The 15,044-nt window shown below is 42.3% G+C and overlaps 1 protein-coding gene across 1 annotated transcript; it reads right to left on the reverse strand.

Annotated features, from left to right (window-relative positions):
• Window positions 1-10: 10 nt before the first annotated feature.
• Window positions 11-607, reverse strand: LOC116078129 (cyclin-dependent kinase 2-associated protein 1-like). Its single transcript, XM_031353104.1, has one exon. The coding sequence runs from the start codon at window positions 330-332 to the stop codon at window positions 42-44; it is 291 nt and encodes a 96-aa protein (XP_031208964.1). The 5' UTR covers window positions 333-607; the 3' UTR covers window positions 11-41.
• Between the last annotated feature and the right edge of the window lie 14,437 nt (window positions 608-15,044).

The following is a 15,044-nucleotide window of genomic DNA, read 5'->3' on the forward strand; positions in this document are numbered from 1 at the left end:
TCTGACTGGCCAGAGGCTAGGACCTGGCATTACGTTCCGTTTCAGCCAGGCACTCCCGAACCAGGCTTTCGGGCATGAATGATGCCTCGTTTTATCCTCTCCATGGCACTCTTGCTCCCTGCATACGTGGGTCTGATCTCTTTCCCCAACTCTTCAACGATGGCCAGCAGCTCTGCATATTTACTCTGAGGCAACTGGCTATTTCCAGTTCCCTGGGTGTAGCGTAGCGATGGAGGCCCATAGTCACTCAGCAGCTGGCGATATTGGGAGGAGGTCGCCATGCTAGTAGACGGTGAGTGGACACTGCCGGCGTTGAGGGCGGCGGCGGGCATGTGCGCGGTCAAGTTCGGCTTGTACTACATCCCCGCGGGCGGCGGGCGCGCCGGGCAAAGCAGGGCCAGGCCGCGAGCGCGGGGGCGACGCCGAGGCCGAGCCCCGGGCCGGGCGGACCCACGTCCCCGCACCTGTCCGAGCGCCTGCCGGGAGCCCGCGCATTTTTTGTTGTCGCCGGCTCGGGCCGCGCCGGCAAATATGGCCGTCCCTCACCCTGCCGCCGCTGCCGCCGCCGCAGTATATCACCCATACATAGGGCGCGCGGCGTAGGTGCGGCCGCAAACTTTGAGCCCAGCCAGTGCTGGGCCCGGCCCGGACCCTACCCACTCATTATTTCACTTTCATCCATTCATTTGATAGTGTGCTGAGTACCCGTGAAAGCTACATTTTTTAGTAGAGAGGCTATGATGATTTCACTAGTTAAGTCAACACCACAATTTCATGTGTCAGCAAGTACTAGGAAGAAAATCAAAGGACATGGTCATGAAGGATATGGCTACCCATGGAACGGAGTCTCTACTGCAGACTTGATAACAAGGACAATTTTTATGACTGTCCTTCCCAGGACACCTCCTGAAGCTTGCTCTGGCCTCGATGTAGGAGGATGTCTATCCCCAGCTTGTCTGTTTTCACACTGAAAAGCCTTCTTTGGCACCCATAGGCAGCGTCTCTCTAAGGAGTTCTCTGCCATGAGACCATACCTCATATCTATGACTGCTGAGGGTGGAAAGGATGATGGGATGGGTAACTGAAGGAGAGTGAAGGAGCTGGGTGTCAAAGTGGCCAATAGCCATTTCACTCCTTTGCCACTTTCACCAATAGCCACTTTCCTATGAAGGAAAAAGTGAAGAAATGATGGAGAAACTGAAGGAGATGACCCATGTGAGTTTTTAAATCTTAAATGGTAAAAACAAAACAAACTAGATGGAGACAATTATACAGACAAGCCGGACAGTGGTGGCTCACGTCTTGAATCCCAGCACTTGGGAGGCAGAGGCAGGCAGATTTCTGAGTTCGAGGCCAGCCTGGTCTACAGAGTGAGTTCCAGGACAGCCAAGGCTATAAAGAGAAACCCTGTCTTGAAAAACAACAAAAAAAAAAATTATACAGACAATATACATGTAATTAAAAAATGAAGATCCAAAGCACTTCTGTTTTACAAATTTATTACAACATTCAAACTTTAACATCCCCAGAGAAGTATGTACCTCTGAGGGGACTTACAATGCAGCTTGGGAGACCGGCTTATATGACCTTGGTCATGCCCCAGATGGAGAGGCAGAAACAGTGACCATGTAAATTATTGTACAGTAAACTTGTGACCCTTTTTCACTTTTAAGGCTTTCTGGAGTATTATTAGTGCCATCTGGTCAGGGAATTATCGTGTGTCCTTGTCTTTTGCTGGCTTTTTATTCCTTTTGAAAAACATAACTCTAATTTTATTAGGCAAGTCAGTTTTAAAAAAATAGAATCCATCATACAAAAAGTCAGAAAATAGGCAACTTTTCAGAACACATCTGTTTGCCACATCCAAGGGTGTGCCCCATCTTGGCCCCCAGCTTGTCTGTTTTCACACTGAAAAGCCTTCTTTGGCACCCACAGGCAGTGTCTCTCTAAGGAGTTCTCTGCCATGATTTTATGCATAAAAGATATAAAACTGCTCATCTCTTTCTTTACTATCCATGTGAAGGAATGACAAGAAAAAAAACAATAAAAATGCAATTGCATCTGCTACTGAAATGCTCTGTGCAAATGCCGAGACTGTGTCTGAGAGCCAAACTTGGCTGTGAACTATTCGGAGCAAAAAAAAAAATGATTTTTCAGAATCAAAGTTGCAACGTTCACTATCTTTTTCCTGTTTTCAATTATTGTAATAGATTTCAAGAAGGTTCTTTGTCTTTGTTGAATCACTCAATGGTCTAACACACTTTTCTTTTTCCGTTAGGGGTTGGTTCCAGCTGGACCATCATTCCTCATGGGTCTTGAAGACTTTGTGGTTTGGATGGTTTCTCTGGGTGCCACTAGTCATGCTTAGGTCAGCTTCCCGGATGAACTGGGAAAGGCACCAGCCTAGGGTGGCTCTGAGCCTTATCCCAGGAATACAGCAGGTCAGCTGCTGGGAGGCAGCTCAGAAGTGTATTTGCTTGAGTCTGCTGCAGCCCGCAAACATCTTTGAAATTGAGAATGAGACAAAGTAGGCACTCAAAAGGCTTCACATAGAACCCTTCTGATTTCCACTCCTGGTTTTAACTAGCATTTGTTCTTCCTGGAGTACCTTGAAGGCCAGTATCCCTGTCTTAATCTTCTTTGGCTTGCCCAGACTTGTCCTCTCACATACGGTGCATGTTTTCTGCTTTCTCCTCTCTACTTCTCCATACCTGTGCTAACAGGTATGGAAAGTAGACTCTGTCTGGGTCCTGCAGACTCCTGACCATGACCTTGATCCCACAGAAGCCATATTGTACCCATTGGTGGTCTCTGCAGCTGGACAAATGCCTGGTTCTTCTCTTAGAAATATAGGTCTTGGGTTTCCTGATGATGGTCATGTCCTGACTCCCTGGTGCCTCTCTACCTACTGAGTCTCTGTCCAACCCAAAGACAAGCTGTTCAATCCTCTGTTCCCAGTTTCTCAGGAACAGCTAACGAAGGGTGCTTATCCTAGAACCTACGTTTGGGGTGTGTTTTAAGTAATAAATGGTAATAAAAGTTCAGTGAATGAACTACCATTCAGAAGAAGTTTAGTAGGAGGCAAGATCCAGCTATGATGGCAACCTGAAAGGAAAGGACCTTTAGATCTGAACAAATAAATGGAATTCCTTGCTTCTATAGGTTTGGGGGTATATTCCCACATCACATGAGCTAGCCCATGTGCAGAGGTCATAGAGGAACATAATGTGTCAAAAACATGGGAGCTGGAGACTAAAACATAAAAATTACATGGTGGAAAGATGAGGCTTCAATCATGGAGCAATGGAATTGGACTAGAGACATTGATATTATCAGGCATCATTTACTGGGTGAAGGCTGAAGTCTGAATTGAGAGCACAGATTGCCCTTGAGGATGCTGTCCTAGAACAACATCCCACAATAGCCTTAAATACTCAGGGCAAGGCTGAACAACAGGAATGAGCTGAGTCATTTACTAAAATAATCCAGGGTTCAAATAAATCTTTCTCTGACTTCTTTTTTGTTTGTTTGTTTGTTTGTTTGTTTGTTTTGTCTTTTCGAGACAGGGTTTCTCTGTATAGCTCTAGCTGTTCTGGAACTCACTCTGTAGACCAGGCTGGCCTCGAACTCAGAAATCCACCTGCCTCTGCCTCCCAAGTGCCGGGATTAAAGGCATGCGCCACCACCGCCCAGCCCTTTCTCTGACTTCTTACAAAGATTAACGACAGTGATGAATAGAACAATATCAGGTCCAAATGCTAGAGAAATTTAAATTGAACCTTCAGCCTTTGAAAATGCTACTGCTGAATGCAAAAAGAAAAAAGAAAAAAAAGCTTTTAGGCCTTTAAGGGCCAGTTCTGCACCCCTTTATCAATGGATTAAAACTACTGTGGATATAGAATCTAATGCTCCCAATTCAGTTGTGGTTAGACAAACAATTATAGCAGACGTAAAAACACAAAATACTCATAGCTGTGGTTGGGAAAGACCAGGGCATTCCCTAAAGGACTGTAAATAAAGTTTCTAAGGAGAACTACCTCTATAATAATAATTCATGGAGAAAGTCTCCTGTGAAATGTAGAAGATATGAAAGGAATGCACATAAGACTCATAAATGTAGTTTATCCAAAGATATTCGAGGCAATCCCTTAATGTTGGAAAACTGACTAAGGGGCTTTACTCAAGGCCCAACACCTCCCCACCCCCAAGTCATTCATTTCTTGTCCACCAAGGAAAGACTGTCCTGAAAAAGAACTAGAAAAATCAAAGCCTGATAGGACAAACAGAGGTGCACAAATCTTAAGTAAACCATTTAACAAAGATAGAGCCACTCCTATGGATAAAACAAATTCTAAAGATACAAAAACCAAAACAAAATAAAACAAAACAAAAACAGTTATTTTGGCAAACTAAATGATAAGAAGCCAAAGTTAAAAGTACAGATAGATGGAATTGAGATAGAAGGATTAATGCGCAAGCAGATGTAACTTTAATATCACAAGATTCCTGGAATCCAGCTTGACCACTTCAAAGGGTATCTAGAAAGCTCCTAGGAAGTGAGACAGTGTCTCAGGTAAAATGAAGTTTAATGGATTAAATGCATAGGACAAGAAGGTCAAATAGGAAAGTTAAAGCCATGTGTGTCTAATATAGCCATAAACCTATGGGGAAGAGATCTATTGTAACAGTGGGAAGCCCAGATTAGCATTCCTCCAACTTAAGAAACTGACTATAAAAGAGATGTTCCTAATAAATTTTAAAATGTTATTGAAGACAGTTACAGGCTGCACCAGCTGTTCATAAGCAGGAGGCAACAGAGGTTGACTCTCCATCTTTATATGGGAGAGACTGCTGATAGATCACCAGCTGCCCTACCACTAAAATGTCAAACTGACAAACCTGTTTAGATAGAGCAACGGCCCCTGACAAGAGGAAAGTTACAGACCCTAGAACAGCTACTCTAAGAGCAGCTGGAAGTTCAATGTATAGAAGAGTCTAACAACCCTTGGAATTCTTCTGTATTTGTCATTAAATGAAATCTGACAAATGGAAGATGTTGACAGATCCGAGAGCAATTGATAAAATCATTCAGATAATGGGCTCTTTATAGCCTGAAATCTCATTGCCCTCCTTGTTACCTAAGGCATGGCTTATTAAGTGATTGATTTTAAAGACTGTTTTTTTCAGGATCCTTTTACATGAGCATGATAGGGAAAGGTTTGCTTTCTCAGTACCTACTTTTAAAAGAAGTTGTCCAATAAAGAGATTTCATTGAAGAGTCTCCCCATAAGGAAGGTCGAATAGTCCTGCATTATACCAACATTTTATACAGCCATTAGAAATAACTTATAAGTAGTTTCCTTAATCTATAATTTACTATTATGTGGATATCTTACTGGCTGGTTCAGATATAAACACCTTAGAAAAGTTTGACTTGCTGGGGATTACAAATTGCTTCTGAAAAAATACAGAGAGATTCTACTAATTATCTAGGATATAAGAGAGTTCTACAAAAGACTAGACTACAGAGAAGACGAATCAGAACTGACCAACTGAGAACTTAATGATTTTCAAAAACTGTTGGGAACCATTAATAGGCTAAGGCCCATAACTGGATTAACTACTCAAGAGCTAAGTAATTTATTTTAAATCTCACAAGGTGATTTAAAAAAAACAAACAAACAAACTTAAATAATCCAAGAAAATTGTCAGTTGAGGCTGAAAAAGAATTGGCTCTAGTAGAAAATAAATTACAAGATGCATATATAGATTGTTTGAATCCAAAGATGGCTTATATTTTGCCTTCTACTCATTCTCCTACAGGAATTTTCATATAGAGAAATATCTTAGAATAGATATTTTAGCACAAAGTAAAAAAAAAAATTTAAGACCTATATAGAAAAGATTTCTAAATTGATACTGAAATGAAAAAGGGACTTCCTGTCAAATAGATCCAACAGAAATTGTGCTGCCTCTTACTAATGCAGAAATTGCCTCATTATGGGTATAAAATGAACATTGGCAAAGGGCTTTCAGTAATTTTTTGGGAGAAATTAACAACAAATACCCCCAAAGCAAGAAACTTCAATTTATAAAAAGAACTAATTGGATTCTCCCTCTTATAATAGAAGGGACACCAATTTCTTGAGCCTCTACATTCTATACTGATGCAAATAAGTCAAGAAAGGCAGGCTATAAGGCAGAGAAAACATATTAGATGACTCAGCCCTTATAATTCAGTTAAAAAATCAGACCTGTATGCCATTCTTATGGTATTATTAGGTTTTCCAGAAGCTCTTAATAAGTTACTGACTCTCAATATGCAGATAAAATAGTTTTACAAATAGTAATTGTTGAACCTTTCCAGATGATTTAGAATTAATTTCACTGCTTATTCAATTACAACGAGTGATCAGAAATAAAAATCTTCCATTGTATATAACACATAGAAGATCCTATACAGGTCTACCAGGCCCTCTAGCACAAGGTAATAACAAAAGTGATCAGCTATTAGTAGGAATTGCACTAGAAGCTTCAGAAATTCATTTAAAAACACAATGTTGGGCTAGAGAGATGGTTAAGAACACTGACTGCTCTTCCAGAGGTCCTGAATTCAATTTCCAGCAACCACACGGTGGCTCATAACCATCTGTAATGGAATCTGATGCCCTCTTCTGGTGTGACTGAAGACAGCTACAAAGTGCTCATATACGTAAAATAAATAAACCTTAAAACAACAACAACAACAAAAGAAATCCAACATGATGTTAACAGCAAAAGTTTAAAGAAAAAATTTTCTATCACTTGGCAACAAGCCAAGGAAATTATAAGGAAATGTTCTAGCTGTTCTTTGTATAACCAAACTCCATTACCAGCAGGAAGTAACCCAAAAGGTACCCAAAGAAATGAAATTTGGCAAGTGGATTTGTTTCATTTTGCTGAGTTTGGAAAATTAAAATATGTACACTATACCATAGACACACATTCAGGATTTCACTGCACAACTAACTGCTTTAAGTTCTGAAAAGACTGGTTCAGCAATTATATATTTATTAAAAGTTATGACAGGGGCTGGTGAGATGGCTCAGCGGGTAAGAGCACTGACTGCTTTTCCGAAGGTCCTGAGTTCGGATCCCAGCAACCGCATGGTGGCTCACAACCACCTGTAATGAGATCTGACGCCCTCTTCTGGTGTGTCTGAAGATAGCAACAGTGTACTTACATATAATAAATAAATAAATCTTTAAAAAAAAAGTTATGACAATTATGGGAATATCTGCATAAATTCAGACTGACAATGCTCCAGCATATGTCTCTAGTAAAATGAAGCAATTTTTGCATATTACAATATAAAGCATATTATAGGTTTACCACACAATCAGTTGTAGAGAGATCTAATCATACTTTAGTGGAGATGCTAAACAAACATAAAGAGGTAACAAAGACTCCAAAGATAGATTACCTAGTGCTTTATTAACTTAAATTTTTTAGAAATATTTATTATTAGTAGTAGTATTAAGATTTATTTATTATATCTAAGTACACTATAGCTATCTTCAGACACACCAGAAGAGGGCATCAGATCTCATTACAGATGGTTCTGAGCCACCATGTAGTTGCTGGGATTTGAAATCAGGACCTCTGGAAGAACAGTCAGTGCTCTTAACCACTAAGCCATCTCTCCAGCCCCAGAAATATTTATTATTATATCTAAGTACACTGTACCTGTCTTCAGACACACCAGAAGAGGATGTCAGATCTCATTACAGATGGTTGTGAGCCACCATGTGGTTGCTGGGATTTGAACTCAGGACCTTTGGAAGAGCAGTTGGTGCTCTTAACCACTGAGCCATCTCTCCAGCCCAACTTTAAATTTTTTGAATGCTAATGAACAAAACCAACAGTTGTTGAGAGACATTAGATTATGGGGAAAAACTGCTTAACCAAATCAGCCTGTTTATATAAATCATGTCTTAACTTCAAAAGGGAGGGGAGGAAATGTGTTGTACTGGGGGAGAGGAGTTATATTTGTTTCCACGGGAAAAGAAAAACTGTGGATTCCTTCCAAATTGACAAAAATCAGATTTGACAGGGGCGAGACCCCCTGAAGATTTTGGCTTCTTCAAGGAATGTCCTCCCTGTTAATGACTCCATGTTAATCAGAGATAGCGTGAGTCTGGGAGGCTAAGGTGTGGCTGATGTCTCAGCAAAATGGCAAATGCTAGGACCTTCAGGACAGCCCTTAGGGCTGTGGGAAAGCACTCTAAAATAAATTTTAAAAAATATATGATTTCTCTACTAGCCCACATCCACTCTTGGCAGTGCCTTTTCTTGTTATATATAACAAACCAGGAATGAGAATTTCTGAAAAGAAGCTGTGGTTACAACAGCTGCTTGACTGATAAGAACTTCAGTGAAGTAGAGAATTTGAAATGTTGTAAGTTCAGAGCCAAATTATCTCGAACCACTTTTAGCTTCCCTAATAGCTGTCATTGCTCTTCTTTATATGTAACCATTAGATAAATACATCCAAACACACAGACTGCTAGTTTCTACCACCCAAGAGGCAAAGGGTGCTGTCAGACATCATCTGAAGCCTATTGCTGAGATTTCTCCAGGTTGTATCCCACCTACTTATGTACTTACCAACATACTTAAAAAGTACCTTGATTTGTGATTTTTGTTGTTGTTCTGTTACTATAAAAATTTCATTGTACTGTTACCAAACTGAAGCATGGGCCCCCTGCACCACGTTCATTCACATGTCTTTTTTTTTTTTTTAAGATTTATTTATTTTATTTATTTGAGTACACTGTCGTTGTCTACACTGTCATTGTCTTCAGACACACCAGAAGAGGACATCAGATCTCATTATAGATGGTTGTGAGCCACCATGTGGTTGCTGGGAATTAAACTCAAGACCTCTGGAAGAACCATTTGTGCTCTTAACCACTGAGCCATCTCTCCAGCCCCTCTATATCATGTCTTATCCTCTTTTTGATTGGAGTTATATTTTGGCCTTACTCTTTTTTTTTTTTTTTTTTTTTTTTTTTTTTTTTTTTTTTTTTGGTTTTTCAAGATAGGGTTTCTCTATGTAGCCCTGGCTTCCTGGAACTCACTCTGTAGACCAGGCTGGCCTCAAACTCAGAAATCTGCCTGCCTCTGCCTCCCAAGTGCTGGGATTAAAGGCATGCACCATCATTGCCCAGCTTGGTTTGGCTTTTGAGACAAGGAGTTTCTCTTCATAGTCCTGTAGTCCTGGATGTAGTCCAGTTTCTATTTTTATTTCTAGCTGGGTGTTCCTAATAAAAAGTGGAAAGGGATGACCTGTGAACTCAGGCCCTCAGCTAAGCATTGAACATGTTCTTCTTTCTGCCCTTCTTTTATCTCATTTTCAGATCCTGACCAAGAGCCTGAATATGCTTTCACTGTCACTCTGGGCTTTCTTACTCTTTTACTGAAGCCTACACAACTACCTGCTGACCCTCACTGCCCAGCATGCCAGCTTCCTTTTGACCCTAACTCAAAATGGCATTCCTTTCTCTAAACTTCCCCTTCTTCATCTTCCTCTTTGTGGCAGCTGCTAGGATTTACAGCTTGCCTGCCCTGTTGATTTTCTCTCAAGTGCTAAAAAAAATAGCCATATGCTTCCTTTGAGTCTGTCTTTACATCCTTTTACTAAGAACCTGAAAGGGGCACTGGACTCACTGATTACAGTAAGAGTAGAATTATGTTACCTTGGGCGTGAGCATCAGGGACTGGGCTAGCTCATTGCTGGAGCAGGGCTAGAAGGCCACAGCACATTTTACTTATCACCTCTGTCCAGAGAGAGAGTGCAAGGGACTTTGGCTTGATTTGGGAGAGAGCTAGAGAGTGAGAGAGCAAGAACACAGAGCACTCTAGCGGGTGTGGAAGCTGCTGTCAGAAGGGTTCCGTGGCCCCAGGAAGCAGAGAATGAGCTTCCATCGCCTGCCACTCTCTCTGGAGGCTCAGCCTTGTCCTTACCTGCCTTCACTCCTGCCATGGAACATCCTTGATCCAACTTATCAAAGCCCAGCAACTCTCTGATTTTGTTGTTTATAACTGAAAGGGGGAGGGGTCATTTATATCCACATTCCTTGGATTACTTTTAAGTCAAAAGCAATAAAAATGGAGTAAAATGCAGTTGTAATTTATAAATGCAACACCCAGCAGCCACATCAGTCTGCCTGTAGCTACCTCACCGCTCTCAAAGCTGATCTCTTTCATAAATGGCCTTGTCAAATTCTACCAAAAGACCTGCCAGGACTTTGAGCAATGCTGCCATGAGACCGCAGATCAACTAGGCAATGACGTTTCCCCTCAGCTTTACTGTCCATGATCTGTGTGGAAGGGTGGTCTACTTAAGATCCAAGTCCACCACGTCCGGATGGCCTCTGAGCTCCGCACGAAATGGGAGACTCCCTTGTTAACAGGCTTTCTCCTTCTCTGACCTTGTCCAGGAGATTCTAAGCCCCCACACTTACCTCTACCTGAGGAAAGTCCTGTAGCATAAAAACATGGAGTTCTCCACGCTAAGGAGGTATCTAGATAGGGTCTGAGTGTTCAGCCAATCAGATTCCCCTCCTGGGCAATCCTTCTCGCAAAATGTACTTAATCTCCTGTTCACCCCCGAGTAAGATGTATGCATTTCCATTCACCATCGGATAAAGCAATTTCGACAAGCAATGATGTCGCTTCATCAAGGATCGCCGTAGGGGGAGGCCTTTTGCTTGAAGAGCAGAGCCTAAACCTCCGGGAGAAAGCCCTCTCTCTCCCAGCCTCTCTGACCTCTTGGTCTCACTCGGAATCAAAGTGGTTCTGCCCCATCCTGGGCTCTGCCTTCCTCTTCCTGCCCAGGGACCCCTGTTCCCAACTCCCACCGGTATCCGGCAGCGCCTGGGTACACAGGAGACTGGGAACCACAGCAATCGTCCCAGACTCCACTGTTTTCCACCTGAGAAAAAGATGGACTGAGGACCCCATTAGGAACTGCTGGAGCTCTAGGCGTACCCTGGTGAGGCAGAAGCATTTTCTGTGGGTAATGAGGAGTCCTAGGTAGTGAGAGAGCCCTCCACCTTCTTACCACCAGCACCTCAGCCCCCAAGTTTTACAGCAGACTCAGTTCAACAGGCTGCTGGCTTATCAGCAATGAAGCTGTGGAGATATCTTAGAGGATCCCTCAAAGAGCAAGGCTGAGTGTGGGTTGTCTTCATAACTCTCCTGGGCCTTGCTCAGCCCCAGACACAGAGGTTGGATCGTTATGGGCAGAGATTGTTCAGTCAGGTAGCAAAGCCAGAGGCTCCCCCTGGAGGTACTGGCCTTCAGCTTACTGTCCAGCAAAGGGCTGCTGCTCTCTCAACTCCCGTCAGTCATCCACTCCACACCCTCCCTGGCTAAGAATCCTTCCAAGATCTGATGACATTTCCAGGAGCTGAGTATCAAGTGCTTAAGCTTGGCAAGGGGCAAGCGCCTCTGCTTGTCCCATCTCTTCTGAAGTGCACACTTCTCCAGCTGTCACGGCCACATCTGCTCTATGTGCCTCCTGCTTCCCACAGATGTGCATGCAGAAGTTAACAGGGCCACACCCACAGAACCTTCTTGTTTACTGATATGGCTTGAAGCTTCTTCACGAGAGGAGCTCTGCTTCCCCCTCCACCTTGACTGAAGCCGTTCTGGTTCCTAATGTCCTCAGCATTCTGCCAGCTGCACTGCATTTTGCTTATTTATTGTTTGGTCCACTTGGACCTAATTAGGTTTTTCTGGTGGGGCAGAGGCCAAATCTACTTTTTCTTCTAAATTCATCAGAATGCGCTTTACTGAACAGCCCACCTTTCTACACAGGTTCGTCTTGGACTGGAACATGGCAGCCATCCTCCTGGTGTGGCTGAGCATTGACCTTACCCCTGTGTACTGTCTCTGTGGATCTTGGTTTGTGTGAGAGGTTGGACATTTACTGCCTTACCTATCGACTGTTGCTTGTCTTTCATACTATACTACCCAGTAATAAAAAAAAAAAAATACTTCTAAGTACTGTGTTCTGTTTATTTGCTTGGCTATGTGTTTCACAACAGGATCTCAAATAGTCCAAGCTGTTTAGGCTAGCTAGAAACTTTTAAAAAATTTATTTGTTTGCTTGTTATTTCTATGTATATATGTTCACATAGAACCCTGAAAATTTGATCTTCCTGTCTCTACCTCCCAATTTGCTGACTGTTTGATTTTATTTTATTTTTTTTAATTTTTTTTTTTGGTGTTTTTCGAGACAGGGTTTCTCTGTGTAGTCCTGGCTGTCCTGGAACTCACTCTGTAGACCAGGCTGGCCTCGAACTCAGAAATCCGCCTGCCTCTGCCTCCCAAGTGCTGGGATTAAAGGCATGCACCGCCACTGCCCGGCCGACTGTTTGATTTTAAAAAGCAGTCCTGCTAAAATTTCTTTTCCAACTGGAGTAGAGGAGGCTTTCCTGGTATATATTATAATCAACAGAGGTTAAAATAAAGATATCAAAAAATTAGACCAGTTTTTTCATTTTTTAATTGGTTATTTTATTTATTGACATTTCAAATGTTATCCTCTTCCCAGTTCCCCTCTACAAACCCCCTATCTCCTGCCCTCTCCCTCTGCCTCTATGAAGGTGTTCCCCACCCACCCACCCACTTCTGCCTCAGCACCCTAGCATTCCTTCCCCTACTCTAGGTTATCAAGCCATCACAAGACCAAGGGGCTTCCCTCCCAGTGATGCCCGATAAGACAATCCTCTGCTATATATCTAGCTGGAGCCATGGGTCCCCCCCATGTGTACTTTTTGGTTGGTAGTTTAGTCCTTGGGAGCTGTGGGGGGTCTGGTTGGTTGATATTGTTGTTCTTCCTATGGAGTTGCAAATTGGTTGTTGTTGGGTTTTTTTGTTGTTGTTGTTTTGTTTTGTTTGTCTTACTCTATAGCCCTGACTGGCTTGGGATTCACTATGTAGATCAGGCCAGCCTTGAACTCATTGTTCAAGTTCTAAAATCAAAAGCATGTGTCACCACATCCTGCAATTTTAGATCACATTAGAAAGTGGAAACAAAGGCTGGAGAGATGGTTCAGTGGTTAAGAGCACTGACTGCTCTTCCAGAGGTCCTGAGTTCAATTCCCAGCAACTACATGGTGGCTCACAACCATTTGTAATGAGATCTGATGCCCTCTTCTGGTGTGTCTGAAGACAGCTACAGTGTGCTTATATACATAAAATAAATAAATCTTTTAAAAAGAGGTTAAAACAAATATGAAAGTGAGACCAGTAAGATACCCATACATATATAATAAAATTAATAATAAAAATAGAAAAGAGCAGACTAAAGAGATGGCTCAGCAGTTTGAAACACTTGTTTCTCTTCCAGAGAACCTGGGTTCTATTTCCAGCATCCACATAGTGGTTTATAACTGTTTATAACTTCAATTCTAGAGGATCCTACACTCTCTTCTGGCCTACCTTGTCATGTGGCACTGACATACATACAATCAGAACACTCATACACATAAAATAAAATTTAGCCAGGCAGTGGTGGTGCACACCTTTAATCCCAGTACTCAGAGGCAGAAGCAGGAGAATCTCGGAGTTTGAGACCTGCCTGGTCTACAGATGGAGTTCCAGGACAGCCAGAGCTACACAGAGAAACCAAGTCTCAAAATACTTTAATTAATTAATTAGTTAATTAATTAATTAAAATTTTAAATTTAAATTAAAAAAAGGTTCACTTTGGGGCTGGAAAGATGACTCAGTGGTTAAGAGCACTGACTGCTCTTCCAGAGGTCCTGAGTTCAATTCCCAGCAATGACATGGTGGCTCACAACCATCTGTAACGGATCTAATGCCTTCTTCTGGTGTTTCTGAGATCAGCTACAGTGTACTCACATACATAAAATAAATAAATCTTTTTAAAAAATAAAAAAATCATTTTAAAATTAAAAAATAATAGATAAAAAGTATTAACAGCCACACTTGTCATCTAACCTGCAGATGTAAGAAAGCCATACCCCAGAAAACACTTCAAATCAACATGACAGAAAATATAGAGATAAACCCACCTGTGGTTATTAAAAAGAAATCAAATGTAAATTGCAGATAAGGTGTTAAGACTGTAGCCTCAGTCTGGGCCAGCCTGTGCCCTGAGCAGACCTTGGGCACAAACTCCACAGCCAGTCCCACAATACCCAGAGGAAGCTCCACTCGGAGGTACCCTAACACACCAGGATCAGAGCCAGTCCCACAACACCCAGAGGAAGCTCCACTCGGAGGTGCTCTAACATGCCCAGGATCAAACGTAAGGAGGACACAACATCTGTCCCAATACTGGGAGTAACTGGGACCAGCAGGACCAGGCACACAGGAACTCCACCAACTCAATGGCTCAGGTTCCTTCCAGTCTGTCTGGGCTAGTGTCCTGAGCAGACCTTGGCGCAAACTCCACAGCCAGTCCCAAAACACCCAGAGGAAGCTCCACTCCCAGGTGCTCTAACAAACCCAGGATCACAGGATCCCAGAATCACAGGATCCCAGAGACAGCTTGATTCTGAGGAGTTCTGACAGAACCAGGATCACAAGAAGGATAGGCTCCAGACAGATTTAGCAAGGGCAGGTAGCACTAGAGATAACCAGATGATGTGGGGCAAGCTTAAGAATGTAAGCTACACAAACCAAGGTCACTTGGCATCATCAGAACCCAATACTCCCACCATAGCAAATTCTGGACACACCATCACACTGGAAAAGCAAGATTCAGATCTAAAATCACCTATCATGATGATGATACAGGAGCTTAAGAAAGACATAAACAGCACCCTCAAAGAAATACAGGAGAACACAGGTAAACAGCTAGAAGCCCTTCAAGAGGAAACACAAAAATCCCTTAAAGAACTACAGGAAAAGACAATCAAACAGGTGAAGGAAATGAGCAAAACCATCCAAAATCTAAACATGGAAATAGAAATAATAAAGAAATCAGAAAGAGAGACAACCCTGGAGATAGAAAACCTAGGAAAGAA

The sequence above is a fragment of the Mastomys coucha genome, unplaced genomic scaffold (genome assembly GCF_008632895.1).
Source record: "Mastomys coucha isolate ucsf_1 unplaced genomic scaffold, UCSF_Mcou_1 pScaffold5, whole genome shotgun sequence".
NCBI classification, from domain to species: domain Eukaryota; kingdom Metazoa; phylum Chordata; class Mammalia; order Rodentia; family Muridae; genus Mastomys; species Mastomys coucha.